Source organism: Brachypodium distachyon, chromosome 4 (assembly GCF_000005505.3).
Source record: "Brachypodium distachyon strain Bd21 chromosome 4, Brachypodium_distachyon_v3.0, whole genome shotgun sequence".
Lineage (NCBI taxonomy): Eukaryota > Viridiplantae > Streptophyta > Magnoliopsida > Poales > Poaceae > Brachypodium > Brachypodium distachyon.
Window position 1 is genome coordinate 44853667 of NC_016134.3, and position 11913 is coordinate 44865579.

Here is an 11913-nt window from a genome sequence, read left to right on the forward strand (position 1 = left end):
CTTGTCCGGTTGGACGGTCTCTTCCTGTCTCCTGCCACACGAAAAGGAAAACCTCCAAAAATACAAACAAGAACGAAAAAAGAAGAAAAGAAAGCACATCTCCAGCAACGACATCTATCCATCCGTCGCCTCGCAAGAACGCCGCAGAGCGTCCGGCCGTGGGTCTCCGGCCAGGTACCCTCGCCCGCATCCCTCAGCCCGGAACCGCCAGGTTCCTTTTCTTCTTCTTCTTTCGGTACATGCGCCTGGTCAATTCATGGGGGCAGCAAGAAGGAGCAGCAGGGGAGGGGAAGGGGAAGATTTGTTGCGGGTTTCGGGAGGGGAGAAATTAAGAATCGCCCTGATTTGGTTCCTCCCCACCTCATGCAGGTGAAGGATGATGTTGAACTTCAGGGATTGGATCTCGTACCGGCTCGGGTCGTCGCTGCTGTCCGCGAGGCCGTTCGCCATCTCCGGCCCCGGCGCAGGCGCATCCGAGGGCGGTGTTAATGATGGTACTACTCCCGTTTGCCTAGTTCACCTTATGAGTATATATTATCATGGTCCCTGTTTTCTTGGTTCAGCGTGCTGTGCTGGAAGGGAGTGTTGTCTGGTTGGTCGGGATCGAGTAGTTGGTGCTATCGGGATCTTAAACGTGTTTTAGGATTTAGTTGGGTTAATTAAGCCTCTTTGTCTTCACTGATCGCATGCAATTTTGTCTCATTTTTAGTTGGTTCAAGTTTCTGCTGTTCTAATGTATGCTCCTGATGAGAACTTGTAAGTTTAGGGGATGTTCACTTGCTGTTGCTGATTTTTATTTTCTTAACCGAAGGTCCTTTTGCCAGTTGCTGATTTTATGATGTTACTATTATGTAGAGACAATTCTTGCCTTCGTGAGATTCGGGGCAGTTTTGTTATAGTTTTATCCTCCTGTTAAATGTTAATGTTAAATGGAGTGCCTCACTTGTTGAATTCTGTATTCCAGGTACAACAGAAAGCGAGTTTGTAGAGACAGTGTCTGCCAATAGATTTCCTTCCAATGATAGCCATGCTGCATCAGCGGTCACATCGAACTCACAGGATGGTGCAGTTTCTTCTGGCCCTCTTCACCCAGACCATGATAACAGTAAGCCAGATCCACTAATGCAAGTTGAGGCGCTTCAAATTAAGTTTCTACGGCTGGTGCACAGAACTGGAGTGCCACCCAATACCAATGTAGTTGCACAGGTACTGTACAGACTGCAGCTTGCCAACTTGATCAAGGCTGGAGAATCTGATGCCAGGAGAACCAACCTTGCTATGAACAAGGCCAGAGTTATAGCAGCAGAGCATGAAGCACCCGGTGGACCAGATTTGGACCTCCCATTGCGAGTTCTTCTTCTGGGAAAGACTGGTGTGGGGAAGAGTGCCACAGTAAACTCCATTTTTGATGAAACAAAGGTTGCTACCGATGCACTTGCCCCTGCGACTAATAGGATAAAGATGGTTGATGGAACTATCAAAGGAGTAAGAGTTACAGTTATCGACACCCCTGGTCTGACGCCTCATTACCATAGCCAACGAAGGAACAGGAAGATTTTGCATGCTGTCAAGCGTTTCATTAAAAGATCACCGCCTGATATCGTCTTGTACTTTGAGCGAATTGACCATATTAATAGCAAATACAGTGACTACCCGCTGTTGAAGCTTATAACTGATATCTTGGGTTCTTCGATATGGTTCAACACTGTCCTTGTGATGACTCACTGTTCCTCATCTCCTCCTGAAGGACCAGATGGTTATCCTTTGGAATATGATGCCTACACTCGTTACTGTAAGAATGTTGTCCAGCGTCAAATCCAGGTAGCAGCTTCTAACACACAGCTGGAGAACCCTATTGTTTTGGTCGACAATCATCCATTGTGCAGACGGAACACCAGAGGTGAAAGGGTTTTACCAAATGGGCAGGTATGGGTATCAGAACTTTTGCTGTTTTGTGGAGCAACCAAGTTGTTAGCAGATGCAAATTCCTTACTTAAGTTTCAAGATAGCTTCCTGCTGTCACATGCAAATACCAGGCTACCTTCGCTGCCTCATCTTCTTTCATCACTCCTTAAACCTTATCCGTCATCCAGTTATGACAGTATTGACAATGAGATGACTGATCTATCAGATGAGGAGGATGAGTATGATCAACTACCGCCATTCCGTGTTCTAAAAAAATCTGAATATGAAAAATTGACCAAAGAACAGAAAACTGCATATCTTGATGAACTGGACTACCGTGAGACTTCATACCTGAAACATCAGTGGAAGGAGGGAATCAGGAGGCAAAAGCTTGCTGAAGCTCAAAGTACCGAAGCATCATATGGAGTTGCTGATGATTATGAAGAGAGCACAGCCCCAGAGGTTGTGCACATGTCAGATATGGAAATCCCATTAAACTTTGATTCTGATTATCCAGCACACCGCTACCGTCACCTTATAACTAATGATCAGTTGTTTAGACCAGTTTTGGATCCCCAAGGATGGGACCATGATATTGGGTTTGATGGGATCAATTTTGAATCATCTCATGAGTTGAAAAGGAACATCTCTTCATCAATTGCAGGGCAGATGAGGAAGGACAAAGAAGACATGTATATCCAATCAGAATGTTCAGTAAGCTATACTGATCAGAGAGGCTACTCCTTGATGGGGGGAATGGATATGCAAACAGCAAGCAAGGATTTGGTTTGTACTGTCCATGGAGATGCCAAGTACCGCAATTTTCCTTGGAACACCACTGGAGGAGGTATTTCTGTAACTAAATTTGGGTCAAAGTATTTTTCTGGGGCCAAATTAGAAGACTCCATCATCATTGGGAAACGAGTTCAGTTGGTAGCCAATGCTGGGAGGATGGTTGGGTGTGGACAAGTGGCAGATGGAGGTGGCCTGGAAGTAACCGTAAGGGGAAAAGACTACCCTGTGAGAGAAGGGAGTACCACCATCGCGGCCACTGCTCTGTCTTTTGAGAAAGACACTGTGATCAGCGCCAATCTTCAGTCAGTCTTCCGGGTGGGCCGTGGATCGAAGCTGTCAGTCAGCGCCAACATAAACAACAGAAAGCTAGGCCGGCTCAGTGTTAAGACCAGCACATCAGACCATGTGGAAATAGCTCTGCTCGCGGCTGTCTCATTGATCCAGTTCTTGCTAAGGAGAAGATCGCCGCCGACTGACAAAGGCGATCAACAGTTTGACACCGACTCATTAGAGGAGTAACTAAACCGATAGGAGTAAGAGGAGGGACCCCAATGCCGTGCTGCAAGCGTTTAGCACCATCAGATCTAGGGTTTTGAATTGTATAGAATTCCTGTATGTATGTCTGTCAGGATGCACTCAGGCGGTAGTTCTTCTAGCAAAGAGGGCTTAGTTTTAAGGATGTTATTACAAGATTCAGTTTTGACATCACATGATATGATGTTTCTTGATATAAGAGTGGCGCCAATCATCCGGCCACTGCCTAGCTTTTGCCATTTCCATTCTATAAAGATGTCTTCTTGTTTTTCTAGCCAGGAAAAGAGATTTCTTTCATCACATATCTTTTCCTGGAAAAGACAAGTTGTTCTGTGGATGATGCATTTCAGAAAGAGAGGCCTCTTTTTTTTTTTGAGAACAAAGAAAGAGAGGCCTCTTGTGCATATGGATATAGTAATAATGGGCCTTGGGCTGAGCAGCATTTCTGTGTGTTTGGACTGCCTGCTGCGTTGGACGGATGGGTGGTTGCTGTAAACAAAAGGTGTTTTGGGGTTAAGAAAAAAACAGCAGAGGCTGAGCTGTCGTCTGTATTGCAGCTGGGTCTTGAGTTGTTTCCCGTTTCCACTTGGAACAGCAGTTGGCCAGACAGGTCGACAAAACCGCGTCGGCATGTACCAAAGCAAACAGCTTTGCACATGCGTGCGGGTGAGCATTTTCCGTTTCATAATGTACGGTTTTTTAGAATATCCTACGACACAATTTGCAGTATCTTCCCAATTTGAAATAATCAGTGGCTCCAGAGAAATTATACGCATCTCAAATTTTTTATGTCTCCGTTTTTATTTCCTTCCCCAATAATTTTTTTGTGATAGTGTGGCAAGTTGAAAGCAATGCATACTTCTACGTAGGAGCCAAACAAATATTCTATGAAAATACAAAAACCGGTGTTTAGCAAACATGTTATTTCCGTAATTTCTTAAACCCAGTGACTTTGGTTAGGCTTGACCGGTGGCTTTTGATTTTTGCTTATAATGGTTAGGCTCAGTGTTACGGCGTATAACATAATGGTACTCCGTACAGTATAACATAAAGACCAAAGCTAAATACCTTGTAATCCAAAAATCAAACCATCGGCCTCTTCTTCTGCAATGAAATTTTAGAAGCTCTCCTGCTAATTAAAGAAAAAGACAGGCTTATCGGAAGCATTCTTCCCCTGCAACAACCATCGGCGATATCTTCCTTTGGGCTCCAACGATCAATTACAATCCAACGGCAATAAAGTGATCCATCTGTCCCATTTCTGCCCAGCCTAAATCCAATCCTAGCCGTTAAAAGTCTAAAATTTGTTGCCGTTATAAATAGTAGCGACGCTTATTTGACTCGTCTCATTGTCTGTCGTCGTAATCTATTTCTCCTTTTATCCTCTTTCTCTCCTCGTGCCTCAAGCTCCAAATCACCCCTTCCCCAAGATTAGGAGAGGGAGAGAGCGGGGGAGAGGGAATCGTTGATTTGGAATCAGTATTTGGATCTGCGCATCAATCGAGGAGGGCGGCCACGCATTGGTGTCGCGGCCGAATTGGTACATGTTCCTGTTGGATTTTGATTTGTTGTTATTAAGCCTATTTTTGGTTGCGGTTCTTGTACGGATTTCTCAGTCTTGACCAGGCTGAAATCCGTGGAATTCCAATTGGCTTTCTGCTCCCTTTTGCAATCCCTTATTCTTCCCTCCCAGGGAAATCTGTTAGTTCCTCGGCAAAATCTTGTCAGAATTCGATTTGTTAATCATTTCCGTTTCTCTGGAAATCTCGAGCACCCCCTTGCAAGTATTCGATGGTTTCAGCCCCCACAGCTGATATGTCATCCCTGATGTGAATTTTGGAATTTGATTCTTTGCAACTACGGGGCGTCCTGGGCGAGATCTGCCCTGGAGCCGCAGGAATCCGACCTCAATTGGATTATTTTTTTCCGTGATGTAGTGTTAAATTTCTCAATTCTCTAATTTGTTTTGCAATTCTGTGCAGTTTGGCCACGATGGCAAACGGGAGGCTCCAGAAGCAGGCACTGCTGCCGCCGCGTATCCCCTTCCCGGTGGCGGCCGCGGCGGCGTCCCCTTCGCCGCAAGCCGAGCTCGGCCCGATCGCGCGGCCGCGGGACGCGCACCACCGCCAAGGCCACCAGCGGACGTCCTCGGAGAGCGTCCTCGTCGACGAACAGCCGTCGTGGCTTGATGACCTGCTCGACGAGCCCGACTCGCCGGCACGGCCGCACGGCCGTCCCGGGCACCGCAGGTCGTCCAGCGACTCGTTCACGCTGTTCGACGGTGCTGCCGCGGCCGCTGCCGCCTCCTCCGCTGGCACCTACGACAATGTGTTTGATGGGATAAGGGGAGGAGGACAGCCTAGTTCTTGGGGCCGTGCACCGGAGTTTTTCCCGGAGCAGAACTCATTTGGGCGCCCGCAGCCGCAGCCGCAGCCGCAGGGCCTGCCGTGGGATCCCAGGCAGATGTTCCTACAGGGCGTTGGCATGCCGCTGCCGGTGAGGGAGAAGAATGTCATGCATCATGGTGCTGTGCTGAACGGTGTGGACATGAAAGGACATGTTGATTCTGCTCATGATCAGATGATCGGAACAGAGCGAAACGAGGGCGATGCGCACCTAAGGCACTCTCAGTCAGAGGCAGACACCAAGCGAGCCAAACAGTGAGTTTCATCGATTTTGTGCCCTTCACTATCACTTGTAATAATCATGTTAGTTTCATAGAATTTCATGTGCGTGAACCACCAATCCTGGCAAGACAATTAAGCAAATGGGTTGTTGATACTGCATTTTCATGTTATGAATTTGTGTGGCCTACCTTATGTTATTTCACTGTTTAAGTAACCAATACAATTAAGTTTAATAACTGCTACCTAACAATGTAACCGTGCAGCGGCTTGTGAGTCTGCAAGCCGCAGTTGTTGTACATTGGCTTACATGCTGCATTTCCATATTATGCACAAACTTGACCTCGCTTACAGTGTTTGAGTATCCGATACAAATGAATGCTGTTAAAGAGGACCTGCATACCTCAGATGTGTTGATGCATTTACTGAATACCCACGTATCTGATTAGAGCTTTGACTGCTGTATTGACTGTAGGCTTGTAGCATCTGTGATTGCAATGGAAATCCAACATAAGTTCTCGAGCTCTCTAAGTGGATTTTTTAAAGGAATTACATGCCGTATACATGTGTGATTTTTTTTGCAATCTGAATGCACTGTTACACAGTAGGTGCATATCTGAATGCACATTAAATTAAAGTGGTGAGCATGTAGAGAATCCCATTAGTTCTGCATCTGTTTAAAGGATGAGGTGTCTTAAAAACACCTGGACATCATATCTGGCGTTCAAGTTTCTATGCACTGAATTACTGATAAACCTTGAAGTTCCATGTCACACACCTTTATCATTTTATTTCATGTCCATACAGGCAATATGCTCAGAGGTCTCGTGTCCGGAAGCTCCAGTATATTGCAGAACTCGAGAGAAGAGTTCAAGCCTTACAGGTTATTATTGAAGTAGACCAGAAACCAGATCAATCTTCTCGTGCAGAAGTTAGTTTTATGTTAAACATGTATGAAAACACTCAGTTTATTAATATTTGCAGACACAAGGGATAGAAGTTTCTGCTGAAATGGATTTTCTTGGTCAACAAAATATCATGTTAGACCTGGAGAACAAGTCGTTGAAACAACGTCTTGAGAGTCTATCACAGGAGCATGTAATTAAACGGGGTAAGTATTTGTATGCATGCTGTTTTGATAATATTTTCCAATGCAAGTAACTTTTACCTTGAGGCTTTCTTTTGCCAATACTTAGATTCTCTTATTTACATATTTGCAATCAGGGTACTTTAATCTCTATATGAGTTTGGCGAACAACATTTGTTTAACCCTGATCATTGTGATCGACAAGGAATATGATATTAGCTACTTGTTGCAGATTGTGTTATTGTTGCAACCTGAAGAGCTTCTTTCACTTTGCTTACTAGTATTTACCTGTGTTGCATAAATTAGTTTATTTTTCCATGATTTCCATTTCCTACCCTCAGCTGTAAGATCAAATTGCTTCTATTGACTTCAGAATGGAGCTCTTAATACGAGGATGCCATGTTTTGATTAAATACTCTTATTTCCTACTAATAGTCTGTAGTCAATTGAAAACCTCCTAAGGCAGCGGCATATGCTTAGTTCCATCTGTTACATGATGACAATTTCTTTAGTTTTCATAAGTGGGATAAAACATTACGAGATGTATTTAATGGACACATGCTGTGAATAGTGTAATCCCATTGCTCTGCTAAAATACAGTGGTCAACGAAGAAAATTTTCTCTCAATAGAAGACTTACGGGATTTCAGTCTTATGTGAAAAATGAGATTATCTAGAATTTTTGAATTTCAGTGATACAGTTCAGCAGAAATGTTCAACATATTCTTTTTTTGTGTGGAGATGACTCTTATGTTCATCCAGTGCTACATAAGATTTTTTTTTCCCAGAAACAATTAAATGATTGACGATCTGAATTTGTTTCCTTCATTCATGCAGTTCAACAGGAGATGTTTGAGCGGGAAATAGGTCGTCTTAGATCATTGTTCCAACAGCAGCAGCAACAGCAGCAGCACATACTGCAGCAGCAAGCTCCTACCCACAGTCGTAGTAACAGCAGAGACCTTGATTCACAATTCGCAAACATGTCTCTGAAACACAATGATCCCAACTCAGGGCGGGATGCTGTCCCTGGCCTTCGCATCTAGGACTCTTCCTTTCCAGCTTTTGATTCTGAGAGTATCACGTAGCTTGGTACCCCCTGTGGCACCACTATCTTGTGGTCATCAGTTGCATCAAGAGGGGAGCTGTGGCTGTGAACCGGGAATCATATCCCATGATGAATAATGCTGGAAAGGGTAAAAACCGTGGATATGATCTTTATTTATTCTGGAATGTGCACCTGATGGTCGTCCTCTCAGCTCATATCATTGTCGATGATCGACCAGTCGGAGGTGTTTAGGTCTGTCTACTCCGCAGGGTGATGCTTTTCTTGCATCCTCGTATGAACATTGAGGTTCTGATTCATTTCTTTAGTGTTGTGTACTATTTCTTATTAGTGAAGGTGAGCAGGTTATGTTATGATTCTGCCGCATCCCATAGAACTATTTCAATAAGCTAGTGCAGATGGAGCTTTGTTGTAGTTCAGTTTCATTTGTTTTCTTCAAAAACATGGTATTAGAACACTTGATTTTCTGATATCTTTGAGCTGTGTAATTGTTTAAGCATCTTGTTTTAACAGTATTATATATCTGTTGCTGATGAAGAATTTGATATTGCACTAGTTGAATGCATCTTTTTTTTTATCGGGGAATGCATCTCTTTGTTTGTTTGCAAGTCTACCTTAAAACCCTGAACTGTGCCAGAAGTTAACTTTTCAACATTGCACTCCAAAACAGTTTGAAATGCAGCCTTGAATTATTGACGTTCAAGCAACCGCAATGACATGTTGCTGCCATAAGCCATCAAATCTCATGTTTCATCCGTTTGGACCAAATCTCTTCAATTTATAATAATTTGTTTGAAAGTTGTTAATACAGATTCTAGACTTGCGGTGTATTGGTTCATGGAAGTGACATACATCGGGGACACGTGGCATCCATGTCACCCAAAACCACCTGTGCAAGCGCGTAGTGTGGAAAATGGATTACTCATATAGGTTGAGGTTGCAGGTCAAACGGTTTTAGAGTTGAAGGTTGAAAGATGGACTTTTGCGGAAGTTTAGGTCAAAAGGTGAACTGTTTTTCTTGTTTCTTTCAGAAGTGTAAATGTAGCTGAATTCAGGACAGCAGTTCTACTCTTCTCAAATCAGAACACCAGGCTTGCGTTAGTTTAGGAAAACATTTCCCCAGACAGCATCAACTGCATTATTTCAATTGATCGAGAGAACAAAGCAGCAAGTATGCTGGTGTTTAATAACATTTCTTACAATGGATCTAACAATTGTGCCATACCACTAGACTGCCTTATAGCTTGGTTGCATATAAACTATTCAGGCCTATTTTGTACATTCAGTTAAGGTTCGCCCAAAAGCTTCTAACTTTTATTGAGATCGATGTCCATCCTTTCCATGGGTTTGTTTGCTCGAAAATCAGCCACTGCGGTGTCGAATGTCCCCCTTGCATGCTGGCACATAACCATCAAGTCCTGCAAAGCATCTACCATAACATCCTTTGCTGGATCTCCTGTCAACACATCCATCACAAATCAGTACAGCGTCATAGTAGGGAAGTGTAGGATAAATACTTTGTGCTGGAAAATAGCAGAGAACCATCAACTGTGAACACAAAATATTCATCACCTGGATGCGAAATAGCAGACTCATGTCCAGAGGATTCTACAGAACATAGTATGCATTTTTTTTCCCAAAATTAAATACAAGTAATATTCCAATTCAAAACACAGAACTCCAAGTATAATCACTGGTCTATCAACATAGTAATATTCATAGGCTGTTTGAAATTCTCGCACCTTCAATAAACAATATTGCAAAAGGGCAGTTTATATAGCACCTTCAGCTAAATGCAGTTAATACTGAATAAAAAAGGGAAATTCATGAATACATGCTACTGTAAAGTACCTGTAGTCTGAACTCTTATGTTGACTTTGTTATCGGCAGGATGAGGGATGCTATACCCACAGAATGCCACCCTTGGGCTGTAACAACACAAAGTTCAATTATTAGGAGATGTATTCCTAAAATGCAAATCATGCTCACCCGATAAATGAATTTTTGAGTTCCTGTAATGTAAGAAAATGCATTTGAGGAATTTCTGTTGCCATATGCAAAACTGATACAAAATGGCAAGTTGCTTACAACAAGTGCAATTATAATTTTATCATCTGAACCACTATCATAAGATGCAGGTAGCCTATATAACTAGAATAAGTGTGCCCTGCATTATTCACACATGACGAACCAAACTGAGCCATTGAATGATAAAGCCAAGAAGATATCAGCAGCCACCTTATACCATCAGAAGAACACACTGGCTTACTGGCATTATCATCACATGAATAAACAAACTGAGCCGTTGAATGCTAAAACTGATAAGTTCTCAGCTACCATCTTCTAACACTAAACATGCTTAGTTTTACGTACTCCCTCCGTCCAACAAAGAATGTCTCAACTTTGACTAAATTTGAATGCATCTATACACTAAGTCATGTCTAGATACATCCAAATTTTGACAAACTTGAGACATCTTTTGTTGGATGGAGGGAGTAGTACAATTTTCCTTAGCTAAACTGATCAATGATGCCCTGCAATAGGTCCTAGTCGACTGGTCAATTGCTGAAGCAACAAATAACACCAAATACTAGCAAAAACAAACCGAACACAACTGCAGGTGCTAGTCCAGAGGAGTCTAATACAATTTACATTCCTGTTAAACACACTACCGGCAAGAATAATCTAAATTAAAGCTGCTCCAGTTAAAACAGATTATCAACTAAATCCGGTTGTCTGAAAAATCTGAAATCAAACAACATATAACCACCTCACTGTTTCTCCATCGGCGACATCAGTTTCCTGAAAATAGCGCGACAAAACGAAATATATCCCCCATACGCAACAAAACCAATTTCCAGTCGATCAGGCAGTGGATGGACTCTGGAGAAGAAGGAATTTTACTCACTCCTGGTTGAGGACGAATCTGACGGAGTTGGCGAGGGTGTGGTCCTCCTCCATGATGGAGAACGATGACGCGGTTGAATCCGCCACCGAGCCGTGCTCCATGGCTGCTTACCGGCGGCAAGACGCAGAAGTGCAGAAGCGATCGATATAGGGCACTGTTTAACTGGTTGTCAGTAATGCAGCAACTTCCCCGGAGCTCGTAGAAACCACGACAATGGCAGACTAAAGAAACTGAGAAATCATCGTACCTCTCTCTGGTGACGCAGCGGAGAGGAGAAGAGCCCGGAGAGGAGTGGAAGGCGAGTTGGGGCGGCGGCGGCAGGGTGCCCCCGGATTTGAGTAGGAAAAGACGCATTTGACCTACCATCGTATTGGCTATATTTTTCTATTCGTCCCTAAAAATTCTGGAAAATTACGCTTGTAATTCTGTGTTTCTATTTTCTACATTTTGTGACGACTATAGATGATGCTAAAGAGGGAGGACTCATGAATCATAATGCAATCAAAATAAAATCTTGGCCATGTTCCAAAAAAAAATTGAATGACAAGTATTCCTCCGTTTCATTATTCTTGTGAAAATATTACATGTATCTAGACGCATTTTAGGAATAAATACATTTAATTTTAGGATAATTTGAAACGAGAATTATGAAATGAAGGGAGTAGCAATTTTCTTATCCTTAATCATCAAGTGCAAAGCAATATTTAGTTAGTATTGAAATAGAAGTTCTTTTTGTGTGTTCTCCTAACTTTTGTTGTTTGGAGTTGGCTTGCAAGTAGAATATGTGTCTCCCTAACTTAGAAGAGAAAAATATCCTAATAAAAAGGAAAATTTGTTGCTCTCTCCATCCAACAAAAAATGTCTCAATTTTGACTAAATTTGAATGCATCTATACACTAAGTCACATCTAAATACATCTAAATTTTCACAAACTCGAGTGAAGGAGGGAGTAATAATTCGGTATAAAATACTCTATTGCATCAATGCTCTTATAT

The 11913-nt window shown here is 42.8% G+C and overlaps 3 protein-coding genes across 4 annotated transcripts; 2 read left to right on the forward strand and 1 right to left on the reverse strand.

Moving 5' to 3' along the window:
* Window positions 1-32: 32 nt before the first annotated feature.
* Window positions 33-3534, forward strand: LOC100838845 (translocase of chloroplast 90, chloroplastic). Of its 2 annotated transcripts, none has more exons than XM_003578751.4 (3): window positions 33-174; window positions 370-494; window positions 965-3534. In XM_003578751.4, the coding sequence occupies exons 2-3, from the start codon at window positions 377-379 to the stop codon at window positions 3217-3219; spliced, it is 2373 nt and encodes a 790-aa protein (XP_003578799.1). In that variant the 5' UTR covers window positions 33-174; window positions 370-376; the 3' UTR covers window positions 3220-3534. The 2 variants fall into 2 exon arrangements, with proteins under 2 accessions (XP_003578799.1, XP_014758748.1); XM_014903262.2 differs by having other exon boundaries at window positions 77-211.
* A 1032-nt stretch (window positions 3535-4566) lies between these two features.
* LOC100839153 (uncharacterized protein At4g06598) lies at window positions 4567-8565 on the forward strand. Its single transcript, XM_003578752.4, has 5 exons — window positions 4567-4774; window positions 5217-5894; window positions 6666-6741; window positions 6843-6969; window positions 7782-8565. The coding sequence occupies exons 2-5, from the start codon at window positions 5227-5229 to the stop codon at window positions 7988-7990; spliced, it is 1080 nt and encodes a 359-aa protein (XP_003578800.1). The 5' UTR covers window positions 4567-4774; window positions 5217-5226; the 3' UTR covers window positions 7991-8565.
* LOC100839460 (DNA-directed RNA polymerases I and III subunit RPAC2) lies at window positions 8460-11802 on the reverse strand. The gene is made up of 4 exons (XM_003578753.4): window positions 11166-11802; window positions 10919-11072; window positions 9862-9938; window positions 8460-9466 (listed from the first exon to the last, which is right to left on the reverse strand). The coding sequence occupies exons 2-4, from the start codon at window positions 11017-11019 to the stop codon at window positions 9318-9320; spliced, it is 327 nt and encodes a 108-aa protein (XP_003578801.1). The 5' UTR covers window positions 11020-11072; window positions 11166-11802; the 3' UTR covers window positions 8460-9317.
* Between the last annotated feature and the right edge of the window lie 111 nt (window positions 11803-11913).